General features: G+C 44.3%; 1 protein-coding gene across 1 annotated transcript in view; it reads right to left on the reverse strand.

Moving 5' to 3' along the window:
* Positions 1–2,829, reverse strand: part of SGPP2 (sphingosine-1-phosphate phosphatase 2) — a 41,364-nt gene extending 38,535 nt beyond the window's left edge. The window contains exon 1 of the mRNA XM_075031869.1: positions 2,497–2,829. Within this exon, the coding sequence (XP_074887970.1) occupies positions 2,497–2,709 (213 nt within the window). The 5' untranslated portion in view covers positions 2,710–2,829. The remainder of the gene's footprint in view (positions 1–2,496) is intronic.
* Between the last annotated feature and the right edge of the window lie 17,716 nt (positions 2,830–20,545).

Consider the following 20,545-nt stretch of genomic DNA (forward strand, 5'->3'; position numbering starts at 1 on the left):
AGGCAACTAATTCAATATTTAAGAAACGCATGCAGTCCTCGCTGTCACATCTAAGCATTTCATTCCTTGTCTCATCATCTCGGTGCAGCTCCTGTGGGGCAGATGGGACTGAATTACAAAGATTCAGAAATACAGCCGCTTGTTGCACTGCTGACCACTGCAATGAGACCTTGCTGACTTTCTTTTTGTTTAAAAAAACCCACATATAACGTGCAGGTTATACATGAAGGAAGACACTGATACATCACGAGCAGCACTGCTGGCAACAAATGCACGTGGGTAATGAAAGGTCTCCTTCTCCCAGATGAAGAGCTGTCCTGCCTCATTACCCTCCTGAAGGATCACCCTTTTTCTTCATGCAGTATGGCATCCACCCCATCAGGTGTGTCCATCCCCTCCCAAACCACCACCAGCTGCTAGCCCTCAGCTCCCTTTCCCCAGAGTTCCTCCAGCTGGACCACCTCAGCACACGATCCGCCACATGATCCAGCCCGCGTCAGATGCAGGGGCCTGAGAGCTAGCACAGAAGGAAGGGGGAATGCCCTGGAGAGATGGAGCTGTGGCAGCCCCAGCACGTGGCCAACTGGTCATATCTTCTTCACTCAAGCATGCCATGTACCCTGTTTTCACAGGCATAACCTACTGATTGTCCGAGAACTTATGTAGGAGAACCTGAAAACCTTTAAGACTACTGCATTGTGGCAGTAAAGACAAAGTAATATGAAAGTTACTACCTCATAGAAACCTTCTGTCCTGATAATATAAGCTTTGAAACTCCCAAGCTTCAGGAAGGGATGCTCAAGCTGAGCACAGAGCCACCCAAGGTCACCAGGAGTGAGATGCAGCAGCAGTGCTTAAGCACCTTTCTGCAAACACTTGCAGCTAAGAGCAAGAAAATACCACTGTCCATAGAGAGTTTACAGCCAAGGACTTTGCTATGTGTATTAGACTCCCAAACCTGCTTCTTTGCAGATACATCAGGACAACTCCAGTTCATTTAGCGACACAGCAGTGAGTGTGGGTTTTGGCATAAGAAAGATCCAAGTTCACTTTTTGCATCTCCTGGCAAGGTGGCAGAAGACCCTCTTAGTAAAAATGGATTTTCACAGGAGCAGAGAGAGTCTGTTTTTATAATTCTAGCACTTCACTGAAGCGCTGTTCAAGCCATTACTCCCATCTCTGTCTTCTTAGGGCTTGAACCCAACTTTCACATGTTTCAGAAGTGAGTGTCCTAATTATGTGGAAACAAACCCTTCTGTTTCTATCTCCAGGTCTCATGGAGCCTCATCCGGGATATATTCACCTTTCACATAAAGGTAGTCGTATCTTATTCTGTGAAACTCAGAACAGTTGCTCCAGGTGAAGGGCTCTGTTCACGCAGAATTAACTCAGCCAGGATTTTAGTATCAACATTATTACATTAACAACATCACCGTTCAAATGCAAATGGTGAAAATAAATCTTTTAGTGAATTACCTGCATAATTTACCAAAAATACAGTTTACTGTAGTTCAGAAGCGAACAGACTGAAGGACTACCCCAATTTTCCTTATTTTCTAATTGAGAAAGAGTCAAGCAGTGGCTGATGAAGAATTTCAGATGCTTGAAGTGGGAATCCAAGCACTAGGTATAGAAGAGGGAAAGGTAAAACAGTACGAAAGGGGAGGAGCGGTAGAGTTGTGGCGTTCACGGCCGGCCCGTGTTTATTTTGCGGGTGGAGTTTGGAAGACCATTATTACACCTCCCTTCCAAAAGGCACCACAAAGCGATCAGCTAACGAATTCAAGTCATTACCGTAAGAGAAAAAGCAGGTCATCCGACCCGTGCACATCGGTTGCGTCGTGCCCTTCCCTGTTCCCTTCAGATACACAGTGAACTACAGAGCCTGCCGTGAAACGCCGTGACGTGCTGGGCCAGAGGGGAGCGCGGGGAGCTCAGCCCGCCTCCATCGGAACCCCGGCTGCGATAAACAGCGACGAACTAGCAGAGGCTTGGGCAGCAGCGGGGGCAGAGCTGCGGGCAGAGCCCCTCGCCGGCGCCGAGCCCCGTCCCACGCGAGACAGCGAGAAGCCGTGGGTCAGCGAAGCCCCGCAACAGGGGCAGCCGCGGAAAACGGGATGGCCTTCCCAGCCGCTGCCCGCGGGACAGCTCGCATCCCGGGGCGAGGCACCTCTGCGGGCAGGCACCGCACCGCCCCCCCCGTTATCTCGTTTCGCGGGCGCCAGAGATGGGGGGGGGGGGGGAGAACCCCAGAAACGCCTCCCCGGAGGGAGGCCGGGATGAAGCTGGGCTGCGGCACCGCACTGCGCTCCCCGGCCCCGGCGCCCCCTCGCAGCCCGGCCCCCAGTCCCACGCCCGGGCAGGCGGCGGGATGCGGGCGGACCCCCCCGGGGAGAGCCCCGGCGCGCACGGCCGCGGGGGGGGGGGGGTGAGGAGGGGGTGGCGGCTCTGCTGAGTCACGGCCGGGCCCGGCCGCCCCCCGCCCGCGGCACTCACCTGCGGGCCGCGGCCGCTCCGCACCCCGTTGGAGGGGCCGCGGCCGGCGGCTGCCGGGCGGCGCGGCGCGGCCGCGCCGTTGCAGGCGGCGCGGTCCCGGACCCCTTCCGCGGGGTCGCCGCCGCCCTCCTCGCCGGCGGGGAAGAGCCCGCAGCAGCGCTGGAAGCGCGCCACGGGCTGGGAGCTACGCAGGGTGCCCAGCAGGCGGGCCATGCTGCCGGGGGGCTCCGCGCTCTGCACCACGCCACGCCGCGCAGCGCCCCGCGGGGCCGCAGACAGGTGCGCCCCGCCCCGCCCCGCCCGCCAGGTGCGCCCGCCCTCCGCCCCGCCCCGCCCCGCCCGCCAGGTGCGCCCGCCCTCCGCCCCGCCCCGCCCCGCCCGCACAGGTGCGTTGTCCCGCCCGAGAGCGCCCCCTGCCGGCCGGGCCGTGCGTCCCCCTTACCCCCTCCACACCCCCCCCGGCTGCGGGAGCCCCCATCCCCGCGGGGCCGGGGCCGGGGCCGGGGCCGGGGCGCGGCGGTCCCCCACCCGGCGGCAGTAGGAAATTCAGCAAGTTCCTCTTTTTTGTCATTTTTCCTACCATGACTACCCTGGGAAAAAAAAAAAAAAGAATATAATCTACCTCGAGATAAACACAGCCTGCTTTCCTAATCTAAAGATAAAACGCCCTGAATCTCACCAGGGTGTTTGGGATTTCCCTGGAAAACACTTGGACATGGATGCCATGAAAAGGCAGGCGAGGGGGACTGCAGGGGAGAGCCTCTTCCCCTCCCTGCGCCCACACACGCTACCGCTCCTCAGGATGGGACGGCTACCTGGGCTCGTCCCCCATCAGTTCCCCTCTCGGCTGTAAAACATACTCCGGGCTGGCCCCGCTTTCACTTTCTCCCATCTCAGAGTCAGCATTTATTTTTTCCCCTGAATATTTACACGTATACGTTGTATACATACACAGGTACGCATGCACGTATAAACATTCATCTCTAATACTTTCTCCCTTAAATACAGCTATGGAGTTTCCCACAGAAAGAGAGAAGATATCACTTGGAAGATACCGGCTCAAGATCAGGGGCGGCAAAACTTGCCGTGGATGATACTTGCCGATTCCTGCTCTTGAAACATTAAGGACCTTAGCTTTCTTGGTGCATTTAGTTTTTTAGAACAGCCCATTTCTATTCCCAGAAATATGTTTGGTACAAAGATTGCAAAATCCTCATTTGCTCGATGTAGGGTCATTGCAAATTTGTTACTTTTTTTCCCTCTCAAACACCCCAAATTACCCAGGATTGCATCAAGGCTTTTCTTTCCAGAGCCCCTGAAAGCCAAAGCCATGCTCCTTTGCTTTTTAGCAAGTCAGTTTGTCCCTGTGCCATTGCTTGGGCTGGCTGTGGGAGATGCTCCCCAACCTGTGCCAGTGCCAGCGCTCCCGAGACGGCAGGGCCACCTCATCGCCCGGCCTCAGCTCGGGCCAGGCCAGCTCCACGGCCGCGGGCAGCGTGGGCTCCCTGAGGAGCTGCAGGGACAGCTCTCCTTCGCACCCCTCCAGACTCTCGGGCAGACTCCATCGATCTCATCTAATTGTTTTGTGTGATTCATTGTCCTTTCTCTTCTCAAAATGTAACCTCCTATCGTTTGAGGTTTGCCCAACCACAGCTCCAGGCGACGTCACGTTTCAAGTTCTTTCCTCGTTGCTTGTGTGCACACACACTCATCCGCGGCCCTGATGGCGGGGTTGCAGCTTGCTTGTTGGCAGAACCATTCATGCGGGCTGAGGAGACAGGTTGCCCGTTCCGGCTTGGTTATATATTGCTTACTTGCAGGAATTATTCATTGTTTGCTTCTGGTTTTGTTTTTTAATGGCTGTACAATTTATTAGGTGCACTCATAAGTATCTGGGAAGCTTTCTTTTTCCTGTTTCTCAGATATGTGAAACATCCACAAGTGTGGAATTTCAATTAAAAAATGCATTTATATTGCTTAATTTTTTCTACATAGACTGGCTTCAGTAGAGCTGGATGAGTTCAGACCATAGCTCCTTCATGGTTATTTGCACCATATTACAGAAAGAGTCTTCAAAATTATTTCATTCTTATTTTATCCACCTGTATGACAACACGTACAAGAGTTTTTAACATGTTAATGTGAAGAGCAAAATTACAGCCCTGCCGGTGCAGCTGGGAGTTTTGCCGCTGATGCCAGCAACGTAGGATCTCATCCAGAGACATGGCGTAAAGCAGGAAAGCAGGAATCAAAGTGCATGGCCAGGGCCGGCACTCTGGAGGTATTTTAAAACATCTCTTTGTCAACCACAAGCCAATATTTATCTGATCTGCCTACATGTTTGTGTCTCCCCATTGTCATTATAATACTCCCCAAGTACTAAAATAGAACTAACAATCTGTAGCCTGCTTCTACCTAATTCTTCTTCAGGCAAACACTTAGGTTAGCGGGAGTGTGCCTCAGTGAGGATGTAAGCATCCAGCTGATAAGAATTCAGGATGACTGAAGGTTTTTTCCAAACTTACTCTAAACCTAATAGAGCGCCCAAATTAAAAAAAAAAAGGGGGGGGGGGGGAGGATGAATTCTACCTATTGTTACTTTTAATCTCCCTTGTCCCTGTCTTTGAGTGCTCCAGGTCTTCATTTGTCTTTATTCACTAAGGCTTCCAAGAAAGCCAAAGAGGGCGTGGGGGGAATCTACTTTTAAGAATTTACCATTTTCTTGACATGAGCTTAATACAGCTGTGACTTTAGATTGCATTAGTAGATTATTTTAGCAGAGGCATTCACGCACAACAACTGCATGCAGTTTTACCCCCATATTTCCTTGTGCTAGCTGAGTAGCAAAGCATAAGATAAAGCCAGGGCTGAGACCTTCCTGCTGCAATGGGGAATGGGGAACACCAGACTGAGCAAGCCCTCTCACCTTACAGGGGAACCAGCAGGCAAATATGAACCACTGGAGAATGGGAGAAAAAGCAAGGCCAGAACTGCAGGGTCATTGAAAAAAAATGCAAACCGGGTTTGAAGTGTGCCAGATCTGAAGGAACTTCAAGCATCCCTTAAGTCAAGAACGCAGTGACCCTTTGTCCCTGCAAAATCAGGCTGTGTGTGGAAAGGATGCTGCCTGTCATTTCTAGTTTAGAAATGAGCTGACCCTAATTAGGTTGGAGGTGTGGGGGCATTTCACAAAGGTGCTTGGGAGCCCGGGGTGCAAATATCCAGCAAAAGGGGTTTGTGGGAACACCTGGAGAGGCTAGATGCCTAACACTCATTGAATCAACATGAGCAATTATAAGTGGTACATAAGCTGATGATGGAAGTCTGTGACCCCTTTTTGGCTAGGGGAAGTGAAGGGATTTGTGAAAGTTATGTTCCTAATGCAGACTGATTTCTGGAAGGAAAGAAACATTTCAGGTTTGGTTTAAGACACAAAGGAAACTCATTGATGGCTTTTGGTCATTTTCTTAGGAAGATAATGATTAATCTAATCAATCTGCCTCTACCACCTCTCAACCAATTTTTGAACCATCTGGCAAATTCAAACCACATTCATCACTGGAGCAGAGGTTTCCCCAGACCTGCACTCCTGTGGTTTTAGGGAGAAATGGCAGTAGAATAGCAGACAGAGACACAATTTGGGCTGCCCAATGGCCCCACTCAGGACACACTTATTTGCAGGCATGCTGTTGGTAATTCCACCTTGTCATGGTTTAACCCCAGCCAGCAATTAAGCACCACACAGCCGCCCACTCACTCCTTCCCCACCCAGTGGGATGGGGGAGAAAATCGGGAAAAGAAGCAAAACTCGTGGGTTGAGATAAGAATGGCTTAATAGAACAGAAAAGAAGAAACTAATAATGATAATGATAACACTAATAAAATGACAACAGCAATAATAAAAGGATTGGAATGTACAAATGATGCGCAGGGCAATTGCTCACCACCCACTGACCGACACCCAGCTAGTCCCCGAGCGGCGATTCCCCGCCCCCACTTCCCCGTTCCTATACTAGATGTGACGTCCCATGGTATGGAATGCCCCACTGGCCAGTTTGGGTCAGGTGCCCTGGCTGTGTCCTGTGCCAACTTCTTGTGTCCCTCCAGCTTTCTCGCTGGCTGGGCATGAGAAGCTGAAAAATCCTTGACTTTAGTCTAAACACTACTTAGCAACAACTGAAAACATCAGTGTTGTCAACATTCTTCACATACTGAACTCAAAACATAGCACTGTACCAGCTACTAGGAAGACAGTTAACTCTATCCCAGCTGAAACCAGGACACACCTCTTGCCTATCCGGTACCTAAGAGATACAGGCACAGCTGTAGGATACAGCAGCGTGGTTTTGGGGGACCAGGAAGAGGGAAATAAAGATAATTCCAGGATGGAATAGAGCAGTGTAGGAAGGACCATAGCACATCACTGGAAGGTGTTTGGGCCACAAAGAGGACGGAGGGTTTGAGGAGAGAGCCGAGGACAGAAGGCTGACTATTGCAGTGGAAATTGCCTAGTAACGTGGAATAAAAATCTATAGGAAGCTTGTTTTATCATTTACACTGCTCATGGAACAACTTGTTTATTCTTGCTCAAAGCAAGACTATGAATCATTCCTCTTCTATTCCTCTTACAGAACAATGCTCTAATCACCTTTTCCTGAGACCCACCTCACATTACCTCTGATGGCTAAGAAAAATACTCAGGATTTGGCTCCTTGAAAGATCTGCTTTAGAAAAAAACCAAAATGAAACAAAAAATTCAAGAACAGTCCCACACTTTGTGTGGCCCATACAGATCTCCTGACATTTAGAAAGGCAGTTTTCTGTAAAACCAGTGGAAGCAACATCACTGCAAAGGACTAAATGAGCAACATTTTGAGAGTGTTTAAAAGAAGCTATTTATAAACTATCCAGCTGCAAAAAACATTTCTAAAGCTTTAACTGGTGAAACTACCTCATCTATGGCCAAAATATGTCACTAATACCTGGTCAGCATTCAGCTACATTTTCACAAGGGAAGAAAATCACCTCTGGGCTGAGGATAAGCGTGAAAGATGACAATACAAAGGATAACTTTTGAGAAAGCTGAAAATAGTGCCTTGCGCTGAAGGCATTTCCTTAACAACAACGGGTGTCACTGTCATGACGGTGGGTAATTTTGCCTCCAGCATCAACAAAGCTAAGAGCGAAGTATAAATTCCACAACTGGGGGTGGATAATGATGCTAGGAGAACACAGCTCAGTTTTCGAATGCCAGCGTGAGTCTGCAATCCTGACAGCCAGAGAAGTCTTGCTTTGACTTGTAAGCTGAGGGAATGGGTCTGGAGGAGCAAATAAGAGCATGACTTTTACCGTTGCTCTACAGACAGTAATGACATTTCACTGCAGAAGATCATACTTAAGAGTTACTTCAGCTTATAGCCCTTTGAGGCAGCGGCAGGTTATTAGTTATACACACAAATGTCAGAACTGCAGTTTTCCAAACAAAAAAACACTGAGATGACATGAACGTGGACAAACTGAGGCCTCTGCTGAAACTGCCGTAGAGTAGGCACAGAGCCACTGCATTATGAGATGTCTCCGGTACCAGGGGAAAGAACTTACAAATACCTTTAATACCTGGAGGGGTGATGAAGATTCATCAAGGTAGAGCTACAAACACCAGCGTGCTGCAAACTGGGACCACAGAGCTTGACAGTGGGATGTGGGCTGTGCCAGAGAGAGGGGTGGGATCACAGCAAAACTCTTTTTCACCATTTGAAGACGCTTACGGCTAGATGCAGAAGTCCTTTGGCCATGCGGTGAAGACAGAAATCCCACCAACTCATCGGTATCATGGCACACGGTATTTAAATAGGTTTTGAACAAATTTTCTTTCCCAGCTTCATCCCACATGTTTTCATTATCCTCAGTCATTTTCTCAATGTACTTAGAGCCCAACTCTTACTTTTATTTTCCTTCGCCATTTTTTGGCAATTTGTGTTTTTCACTGTTTTATTGTGAAAGAAACCATTGAAATTTGTATGGTTTAATACCAAAAGTTCTGAGTACTCTTTTTACAAGATTCTTGCATTTTCGCTTTATTTAGTTGACATGTTACTGAACACATTATTTTGGATCCCAGACTTCTGTACTGAATGTCAGACCCAACCCCTCACTAACCTCACAGGGAACAAAATGGAGCTTTCTCAGCTTAGCTGGAAGAATTGAAGATTTGAAAGCATGGTGAAGAGATGGCAAAGGTCTATAGAAGGTGCCCTTAGAAACCAATGCATGAGAGACTATGGTTTTCACAGCACTTGAATGTTTTTCTTTTGATTTAGTGCATATCAAAGTTCAAATAAAACTAATTTTGAAGAAATTTTCTTAGAAAAAAAATTTTTGCACCATAGGTCAATAAAGAAAGGAACACAAAGTTTCACCAGGCTTTGCTCTGTAGCAGTAGGAACGGTCTTGTGTCTGCAATGTAAAGCCACCGATAGGTACAATTCTCATTGAATCTCTCTCCCAGATTTGATCTCCATTTGAGACGTATCAATATAAAAGCATCTTGATTTGGCACAACAGGAGTCCGCACAGCTGTAATGGGTCTCAAGCCTGCACGTTTTGTATGCCTTTTCTGAAAAAATGTTTTCTATGCAAATATCTTTGTTAGTTTAATTGAGCAGTATAGCAAGACTGGACCATGTCTCTGTAATACCTATGCAGCCTTCAATGCACTGAACACATAGCTGGTTGTCTTTGCACAGATTGTCTTAAAAATGTAAAGCTCCAGCACACAGTATGTGCTAAATATATCAGTCCTTTAGGGTCCAAACTGCTCATCAACTCCTTTAACTTTAGGCACAGGAAAAAATGGAACTGCAGATCCACGTTTTTATAATTGTCACAGAATTTTATTATAAAATCCTTACTATATATATGGTCATATTTTCAGTTTTAGAGAATGTAAGTACAAAAACAAAGTGAATTTTAGAACTTGGAAAGATGAAAGCATGTCCAAAAACTGCAAGAAAGAGAATGTGCTGGAGCTGCGGCTGCTGTCTTGGGTAGGAATAATTAACTTTTCTGTTTGCAGTGTAAGTAACCAGATAATGCTATATAATTGCTTATGATTTGCATTGCTTGAAATGGTATTGCTAATTTCCAGCGATGATTAGCATGTCATTTAGATAATTATTCTGCACCATATCACTTGGATACTTTAATTGTATGCACATCTACTGTGAAATTTCTAGAGGTATTCTCAACATTTCTGGTTACTTGTAGGCTATACCATACCTTGGCTGTGTCAGTGTTTTGGGAAATAACAGCAGAAGAGAAATTAATAATGCTGTGTTTAAATATCAGACTTAACCCCTAGGAATTTTTAAAAGCTTGACTATCGTAAGAGTTGACCTGTCTGATTTTATTTACAATACCATATACTAGCCCTCTGGAAAAAATTCTGATTGTCTCAACAGCAGTCTAGGCTTAAAATGGCGAAAACTTCTCTTTCTCTGGGTTGAATTTTGCCTTGATGTACTTGAAACCGTGGAAAGGGTTTCTAGCATATTTTTTTAATGACGGCTCCCGTGTTGCTGCCTGGTTCACCTCTGCTTATAGCAGTCAGTGCATGGACTGAAGGGATGAAAAAAAGACAAGGGAATTTGGCAGCCTCTGTAAATCATCCCTGTAAAAGCATCTGGGAGGGTCTTTGCTAGCAGTGACCAGCTCCTAGGTAGTTATAACCAGCTCCCCTGGAAATGGTCAGTCTGATAGTACCCCTTTGCTACAGAGACGTGGGTGCTGCTGGAAGGGCTCAGCTGAACAAACATCCTTTCTCTTTGCTTGGTCTATTCTGAGACATCTCCTGGCATGCTCTCTTGAATAAATCCTCACTCAGCATGTGAAAAAACAGTGACAGCGTGACAGTTCTCGAGTAATTATTATCAAATACAGCATAATACCCTACTTTTTACAATTTCCTTGTCTTTCAAGCAAGCTATTATTCTAGGAAGGGCAGTTTTGCTCTGAGCCCATGTGCACAGAAGGAATCCTGAACACGGCGTGTTGTTTTTAAGCAGTCAGCTGCTAATGGGCAGCTCACACCCAGCAGGCACAAAACTGAGCAAAAACTGTTGGAAAGGAGCTGCTGATTTTAATCACATACCTTTTCTGGAGGAAAAGTAATTGATACTCACTAGTGCTGGGGAGCAGCGGTTTATCTTGCCCTGGCAGAAACCACTCCCAAATGCCCTCTGTGCACTGCATGTTTTTCGATGGTTCTTCATCCTGTTCAGAGCAGAGGATGGATTTGAAAGCCAGGCATCTCTCCATCCTGCCCCTTGATAGCTCCTCCTTAGTGACACCTTACATGCATGAAACTTCCTGCCATCATTTTTGAAGCTGCAGCATTATGTTTTCTAAATGTTTATTTATTGCTGCATTATGACAGCATGAGTCACTGCTGTCAAACACTTGTTAGGAATGCAACAGACTGAGGGTATTTTTCTTTCGTCTAAACTCTGTTTATTTGCAGTACGGAGCTGGGCACTGTCCATGCAGGTTAACCTGGCCATCAGGATCATTCAGTCCCTGCAAAGACTCAGCCAACAAAAAGCATCCTAAGAAGGGCAACATTGGCTTTTGCTGGGAGCTGCTGACTTGTTCTTTTTTTTTTTTTCCCCAGGTAATTTACAAGTTTCAGCAAAAAGTCTGTTAGGGAGTTAACAGTCCAGAGAAGGAAGGGTAAGAGTGGAAAATGAGCAATGCAATGGATTGAGGCTAGTGCAGCCATTTCATAGATTTATTTTATCTTCAGTTCATAGATTTATTTTGTTTGTATGCATGAACTTTGGGTAACTAACACTTTTTAAACCACTAAAAATATATGCTCAGTCAATTCATTCAATTATGAAGAGCTTTGGAATTCTCTACTTTTCATTCTACTGCCACCCACATTACAGATGTCATCCTAACACCATAAATAGCTCTTTTTTTTTTTGCTTTATTTCTACTATTTACATGACAAACCTTAATGTCATTGATCTTATTTTAAAGACAGCAAAAAATCCCACACCCATATGTCAACGTTTTAACATTGATTGACTGGCAGTAAACCAAGAAGGATACATATGTACATTTTTTATGGTATAGTAGATAGAAACAATCATTAGGAGGTCTGACAGCGTTCGCCTTGATTCATTAGAAACAAGTCATCTACTTCAAACACTGGAAGCTATGAAATGAACTGTACAGGGCAGTAAGAAAAAACCTTTTATATTCTGGGATTTTGCCCTGATTCTAGCAATTAATATTCAGCTACTGATGAAGCAAGGGTACTGCTGTTCTTACATATGGATAAGTGAAGTTGAGATTACTATTTCTTTCAGGTGTCACCAGCATATTTCCAGAGCCTCAGGCTGTCCTGCCCTTGCTTCCTGAAGCAGTTTGCAACCCCTTAAAAATGTGACCATCTTCAGACCTGGGTAAGGAAGGAAGGAAAAGGGATCCATAAGGAAGACAGAAATACAGGGCTACCCTGCACTTACAGGCCTCTTTGTGGAGACACCACTGAATTCAGACACAGGCAGACTGAGAAGATGGCTTGCCTGGGCAGCTCCCTCATCCTTCTTCAGAATGGAGTCATAATTGATCCTTCACCTCTAATAACTTATAGCAGGAGTGATTCTCTACTATGCCTCACTCTCAGAGCAAACATTTTGCTGTAGAAATGGCAGGCATTTTCAGTATTTTTTGCAGGAGAGAAACATGGCCATACTTTGTCATCTCCCTTTAATGCAAACTCTATCAACTGTCTGTACGGCTATTTTAATAATCCTTAACTATTTTAGTAAAAATATTTTCTCTGCATCAAATTGTTGAGTATCAGATGTCATCCGAGAGGCGACCGATTACACCTGACAGGAGCTGCTGCACCCCCTGACTGGGAAGGCGGATGTTATGGCAGCATTTACAGTGCCACAGCCTGACCTGCGGCCCTTGCACGGACACTGTGCAAGTCAACAAGACTTGAGACATCCATCAATTGTTTTAGAAAAGACATCCATGCCCACCTTGTTATCTCTGTTATTTGTGCTCACTTGGGGAATATGCATTCTTTCGAAAGACAATGGCAGCACCTACAGATATTTTAACTATGATTGTTGACCATCTACCATGGACCATCTATCTGGTTGGCAGCTTTCCTGGCAATGGCTGAAGAGAAAATCATGTTTTAACTCCCTTCCTTAGTGGTTATGAGGTCTCTAGTAGTGCAAGAGTTGAAAGAAGTTGCATTCCTTGGGTGCTTTCTCGCATTAGCATCTACAAATCCAAACCACAACTATAACTCAATGTCTATGCTTCTAGCAGAATATAGAAACTTTTGACAAGCTTCTGAAATCTTATTTGAAGTCTCACAGTCAAAGAGACAAGACTATAGAAATAAATAAATCAAAAATATTGATCTAAATACATTGGGTAAAAATATTTCTCTGAGATTACGGGATGAGGTTTTTGAGGGCAGAAGTGTTTTCAGAGACCTGAAGTGGCCCTAAGAAAATTTCTCCCAAATATGGTATTTTTCTCTCTACACAAAAAACAGTCAGTATTGATCACATCTCCCAAAATGAGATATATGATGATTTCTAGCATGAAGAATGAATTGCCTCTTCTGCTGTTGATAGAATCATCCAAAGGTCTCTTTTAAAGTAACTGCCAAACCAAGCTTGTTTTTCACTGATTTTATAATCTGCATATGAAAGACTTGATCTGGAATGGGACCTCAGCCTGGCTCCTGATTATACTCCCTCAGGTCTAAAAGTGGAAAAATTATGCACACAGGGCCTGATTCTGTACTCGCTAAGGAAGGTGCAACTAGGGCAACTGCAATGAATCCAGTGGAATTCTTCCAAATTGGCATTCACTAGTGGGAGTACAAATTTAGTCCACATTTTTGTGGGGAAAACAACTGTGAACAAAAACATGGCAATTTAATCCATTTTCAATTATTCTTGCTCATAAGACTCAGGAACTATATACTCTTCAATTAAAGTAATTTAGATTTCAAATTAGGATGAAGGAATCTCTTTCTTGACTCGGCTAGAACTGCATTTTTAGCTAATTGGAGAGTTTTCTCTCCAAATGTAACATCCTGAGTTCTCACCCCCCCATCAGAAAGACATCCCAGTTATTAGTTGGTTTTGTTCCAAAATATTTAATATCTAATCAACCCATTAGAAGCAAGCTTCTCATCTTCCTCTCCAATATTATGAAAATGAGTGGGCCAGCAGAGCAGACTATACAGCAGGAGTATGCCAAGTAACAAATCAGATATCCCCTTCCTTCTAGAGTTACAGTCACCCTTGGTGGGGCGAGTTTAGAAGTTGGCAGCATCCCTTTTGGCAGTCTCCGTCCCCTTGTAATGCTGGAGATCCATTTGCTGTGTCTGAGTCGCTTGGCTTGTTAGGCAGAGTCAATTAGACCGCTATTGTATCCCCTCTAAACCACCTCTTCCATAGGTTGTGGAGTCCTGGTCTGCTGGGTTCCCTTCATAAGGAAGCTCTTCCCAGTCCCTGGTCCTTCTTGCTTTTCCCTGTACATTTTCCTTCCTAGAGAAGAGCCACCAGAAGCACACACAGTGCTTAGTACATGATTGATACAATGGCAAAATGATGTTTTCTCTTTTGGTCTATAATCGTTCCTAATTTACCCCTAACACTTGGTTTGCTTTTCTGACTGAAACCTCTTTTAAAAGTAGAGGCTTGGCTCCTTCGGGGTTGCAGAGATCCAGTAGGGAATGCAGAGGCTTCCAAGAGGTGGGGAGAGCAGGGAGTGGTGAGGGTAGCACACAGCCCTGCCACTCTGGAGGCAACCCAATTTCTATGTCCCTTTACAAGCTACCTGAGCTCAGGTGAAGCTTATGAAGTGTCTTCTCCCCTATGTAGGCACTTCTTGAGCACGAAGCTGAAACAAATCTACAATAGAAACTAATACTATCTGAAACTAACCTCGAGCCCAGAGAAATTGATAGAAAAGGTCCCATAGGCTTCAGCTAGCTATAGATCAGGTTTTAGGTTCATGTCAAGTGATTTTTAAATTTGTTATTTGTGAGAAGATGTTAAAGTTTGCTAAAAAAAAAGAAACTCCCATGTGCTCACTTCAGCTCAAAACAAACAAAAAATTTACAATTTCAGTATCTGAATATATGCAATAGTATGAATGCAAAAATCCCCAAACCCTTCATCTGTTTCTCATTCTGAATAAAATTGATTTAAACACATATACATAACCTTGTGGTCTGAGCAACAGTAGTTGTTTCCAAGCTGCCTTAAAAAAATAGGTCTCTGTCATTATCAAGGATAAAAACTTGTCCCCTTTGAAGCTGACGAAAAAATTCTTAGCAGCTTCACTGGATCAGAATTTTACTTCAGAGATGACCATCCCTATTTTAATTCAACATTACCAGTGATACGCTGTAATAAAAGCAGTAAACTGAAATGCGTACCATGTATTTTAAACAGAGCTCCCAAAGCACTAAATAATCTTCTAAAGTGATTCCATAGAGGAATAGCTTTTCTTTCTCAGTACAATGCAAGGACAATTTGGGTAGCAGAAAGTAACTGCCCAAGAGCAAAAAGCCATGCTGGTATTCACTAATTACCCTAATCACCACTATTAGTAATTATTAATTTTGGCTATATTTCCCCACAGAGCTGCTTTAATGTGGCCAGCATAGCTGTAACACTTAGCTAATTTTAAGCCCCACGGTGCCACATGAGACACAGCAGTCTCGCTTCCCGAAAAGCCCTGCTCCGCAAAGATCTATCTCCTTGCAGAGGCTGCTGTGGCAGCATGCTGCACCAAGCAAGCCCAAACAGGTTCTGCCAGCCCCACACTGCCACCCAAATCAGCATCCAGTGTTGAACTCAATGTTCACTATTACTGTGACACGCAGAAAACACAGTGCCGGCCAAAACAAAGGACTTCTCTAAGCTTTTCTCTCTTTTTTGCTTGGTCCTTTTTGAAAAAACACCAGTTAAATCAGTGCAATTCCTGGATTCTTTTCTCAATTATATCATCAGCCAAGAGTTTGAAGAAATACAGTTTGCCTAGTAGAAGGTAAATTTTATAAAAATACATTCGTCCCTAAAGCTGCAACCACCCTGGAAGACTGCAACAATTTAAATACTGTTTTCTATGAGATTAATTAAATCCCTGCAAATGCCCAGGACAGATCTGCCCTAACACAGAAACACAGTTCCTGCTTCAGAGAGCCGTTAATAAAGTGCCATACACAAGAGAGATGCAGGCTCCTTTGGCTGCACTTCACCATACCTCACAGCCCAAGGGACCCAAGGGGCGCACGGCTCTGGAGCCCAAACAATTGATCTTGATACTCATGTTAGCTAGATTAAATGTAGGTCTGCACAGGCAATACTGGAGTCACCTCTGCCTGAACTATAGAGTTACCCCATGTCTGCCATCAGGTTAAATAAGACTTCTGAGATGGGTTTGCTCTGGATAGCAAGTCTGTGGTGATGCTCCTTGTTGCTGTTGAACCTTGCCTATTTGAGAAGGATATTGCACTAATGAACATAACTGTCACAATTGTAAATGGTTCCTCATCTTTTCTTAACCAAAGCTTGTAATACAGTTACCTGTTTGGGATGTGCCAAAAGCACAGGATTATGGAAAATAAATGGATGGGAATAACCAGAGATTATTCCCACCAGAAATTATGTAGTCATCCCCAGCTTTAAGCCCACATTTCTCACCCTTTTATTGCCAATAAACCTGTTGCACAATTTGGCATCAGACTGATGCCAACGAGGGTGTATCTGTGCTTGGGGCTGCAGGTCAACACTGGGTGAGGAAGAGAAGCTTAAAGCTCAACCTAGAAGAAAAGAGAAAGGAGAGACCTCACCACCAGAGGTGAGTGGTCAGTGAAGGCACCGTCTTTCACACATTCCTCATTGCCTGAAGCAACTGAAATAGAACCATATTTAGGAGCTGCAACACAATAAAGAGTTTTCTCTGGGGGAGGGTTGTCCAATATAGTACCTCTGCATCTACCTCTCTTATATATAGAGAACAACGTATTTTGTATATGGCTGTGACTGACGTGGAATTGCTCATAATTGCAATCCTTTTTCTCTCCTTTTTCAGCTCCCTGAATTAGCCCACAAATATTATTGAAAATTAACACTCCCTTCTGTACTGAATGCAATAGACCACACATGCAATAGCTTTTACAGTAGTTCCAAGACAGAAAATGTAAAAAAGCACTTAAATTATAAATTATTCAGAAATACATTATATGAAATAAAATGTTAACGTGAAGAAAGCAGAAGATGATGTTGCAGCATCCCACAATACAATGATAGGGCATAAAAATAAGGCGCAGCTTTTGCCACCCCTCAAAAGTGAGTGGAAACGGGGTTGGAGGAGGAAACTTCTGTAAATGAATTTGAGTGAAAGAGTGAAAAGCAAGAGAGTTCTCTTTTTTTAAATATTTACCAAATAAGCTCTATGCTTAGTTACTTAATGCACTCTAGAAAGTCATATAATAAGCAGGCTTTTATAAATGTAAAAAACTCCTGATATTAAAATATTGTCAAAAAGCTTCTGATGTCAACTGCAACAGTACATTAAACCACAAGGACTTATCCAAAGAGCTGTCTGACTTCAATGACCTTTGCATCAGTCCTAAAGAAGCTACTTAATTGTTGAAATGTGCAGAAAACATAAGCATAAAATGAGGGGTTTAACTTTGTTACCATGAACGGGCTGACATCCGATCCATTCCTGTCCTGCACATCCATCAGAGAGAACTTTCTTCCCACCTGTATATAAAAAGCAAGATGTCAAATTTAATTAAACATACCTATTGTACAGCAACACAGAAATTCTGTAAGAATTAAACCAGCTAAACAAGACATTATTGCTGCAGGGATGTATGCCAGCATGTCCCTTGTGGAAAATGGAAGGATTCTTCTATGAGATTTTGGGCTTGGCTCATCCGTGAGTTCATTTTACACTGTTACAGCTCTTCTTAGACCAAGTCTTACACCAGCATAAAACTGGCACACTGCACTGGGTAAATCAGGCACAATATTTAAAATGCTAAAAATCAATTCTTACCAGCCACAGGAGGATTACTTTAAGTGGAAAAATGTGTATTTCACAAGGGTTGTTTGCCACTTTTGCTCAGAATTCATAACGCAACTTTCGCTGAACAACATCCAAAGCTCTGATAGCAGTTCAGCCAAAAGTCAGCCCTCAGAATCGGCTCAGTTGCATTTCAGGGGTTTTTTTCCCTTCAATAACTAATACATCTTTCCCACTAAAGAACAGTCCCAAGAAGCCGACAACCCAAAGAACAAACGCTCATTGTAATTAAAGCGACTAAAAGAGAGAATACGTCTGGATCTTCAGAAATACAGTAACTCTTCCAAAATCTGAAGAAATTTCTCCTCTCTTCAATCCCTGCCTAGGAAGCCTTTAAATTCAACATGAAGATGTCTTCCAGTACTCATGGTCCAACTCCTCCGCTTGTGAAGAATCATGGATTCAGCCGCCAGAGGAATCCAGCCAAGAAGCCACCTTCAACTCCAGGCCAGGCACTCCACTGGTCCAAGTGACCAAGGAGCTAGGGTAGCACCACCACACAGGCAGTAGGAGCATGTGTTGCACAGACAAATGCCCTGCCCGGTGAATATGCAAACCCCCAGACTGCTACAGCTGAACACTATCCTATCCAGATAAGGCTGCTAGAGCACACAAGAACACAGCTTATTCTTCAGGTTGTCACAGCAGGCTTTCAAACCTTGCTCTGGACTATAATATCCCATTATACACACGACACAACACTGGACTAAGACATAAAGGCTGAAATCATTAATGGCTTTGTTCCATAGTAAGATAAGTGTACATAAATCACTGCCACCGTGATCCCAGCCTCATTTCCTCTCCTGACCACACAGCCACCAGCATTTTTCCTTGCACTGGCTGCAGACCTCATGCACCCAGGCAGCGACCTGCTTTGCTGAGTTGTTCCAGCAGAAAAACTAATAAAAAAGTAAACAAGTGTTCAGTTGGATCGTCTCCATGAACTGACTTGCTGTGTCATCACATGAGTTCCTGTGCTAGCAAAGGGGTAAGGACAGAACCCGCAAGTGCCACTAGACACATGAAGAGGTAAATAGGAGTTGCACCCTTTCATAGAAAAAAGCAGCATCTCACCAGGCGTGGGACCACACAGCTTACATGTTCTATTAATAATGTTCTCTAGGGACCGCACGGCACAAGATAACATTGCTTGTGCAGGATCTAGTTATACAGCATTGTGTTCACAGGGTAATTATGAGCAAAGAAGTTTCTGTGACTACACACCAGTTTTTCTCATTCTTAGTTTCCTCAAACAATGTAAATTTCATCCTAATTTCACATTTAGCATTTTTATTTTTTATTATTATTTTTCAGTTATGCTCAACTTTGCCATCTATTCCGTGTAGTTTTCATGCCAGAATTACAGGAAGCTTTCCCAATGCTGACTTTCATATACTTAGTAGGTGGAGTTTCAGTTGACCTCAAGGCAGATACACATCAGATAAGAAGACTCAAAACACAAAAGACAGGAGTAAAGCAGTTTGAACCAGAAATGCAGCTGATGTATCTGGACCTTATTAAAGCATTTGATACAGTGCCTTAAAAAATTTTACTTGAAAAATTAATTCAGATTTGCTTGGATCTAAGGACTTTCACATGTTCTGAAAATTAATTGGAAGTTGTAGGGTTATGAAAGTGGCAATAATATTAAGTGGAAGGGCAGTGCCTGGGATAATTTGACATACATCCTTTAACAATGAACTAATTAAATAGGAAGACAATGCTAAATGGCAAACAGTAGCAAGCAAAAAAAAAAAGGGGGGGGGGCAGAACAAAACAAACCACCAGAAACATACATTTAAGAACTTAAGAATACCTGAGTAAGCAAGATGAGATTTGGTGTAAAAAATGGAAGATACCAGAGTTAGATGAAAACAGTCGAAATTCATCAGGGATGATATGCAGCCCTGGGAAAACAGTAACACTGAAAAAGTCCTCCAGGTGACGGGGGCAGATTAGCTCCAAGGTTGCAAACCAGTGTGGGCTTTTAAAAAGGGGTGATTTTTGATTCCACATGCCGAAGTAGCTGTGCACTATGGACAGTGACAGCAAAAGTACTTTTCTTTCTTCTTTTCAGATACTGAACCTAGATTTTCAACAGACTTTAAATCATCTCCTAGGATCAATTACAAAAAGGATCTGGCTCCCTGTACAGAGAATGTTCCTACTTTTCTCCGTTTGACTTTATCCCATTATTTTGGTTTACGATAAGCTGAAAAACTTTAAGGAATTTCCCTCTTTACCGAGTTTTATTGTTTAAGGACTCGTGGACAGCCTTCAGATCTGCCACCACAATTTAGCAATACATGCCTTTTCATCTTTCCAACAAGTCAGTCTTTCTAAACAAGCTTCTCCATTTTGTTTGGCTCCTCAAGAATGCTCAGGGCTCAAGAACAAAATAAGTCCTAGCACAGACAGATAGAACAAGAGTCCAACACTGAGGAGGAGAGGGAGCTTCCTTTAGCATTTGCAGTGAAGCACACCTGATACAGCATGTCACACTGCAACGGAGAGGGGAAGATGTCTGAGCTAAGGCAGCTCTCAGTGCAGAGCTGATGTTCCCAAGACGCAGCTTTAGCAACACGGCAGGGCGATGCGGCGCGCCCGAAACACAGGCGTCACCTGCTGAGAGCCATGCCCGCCTGTGAGTGCATTTTCGCAACTACAAAGAGAAATAATTACTTTTATGGCCTGTGCTACACCTGAAGATAATGGAGTTACTCCAGACCTCCCTGGTGTGACAGAGCAGAATTTGATTTAGTGAAATCTATCAGATTGTTTAACATATGACATTGGAAGCTATGAACGCTTTATTGTTCCTCATTAAACTGCACAAAAGCTCTTGATCTTACAACAATGTCTGGATGTAAATAAAAACATCAGTAGCTACTTCCACGTC

Source organism: Buteo buteo, chromosome 7 (genome assembly GCF_964188355.1).
Source record: "Buteo buteo chromosome 7, bButBut1.hap1.1, whole genome shotgun sequence".
Lineage (NCBI taxonomy): Eukaryota > Metazoa > Chordata > Aves > Accipitriformes > Accipitridae > Buteo > Buteo buteo.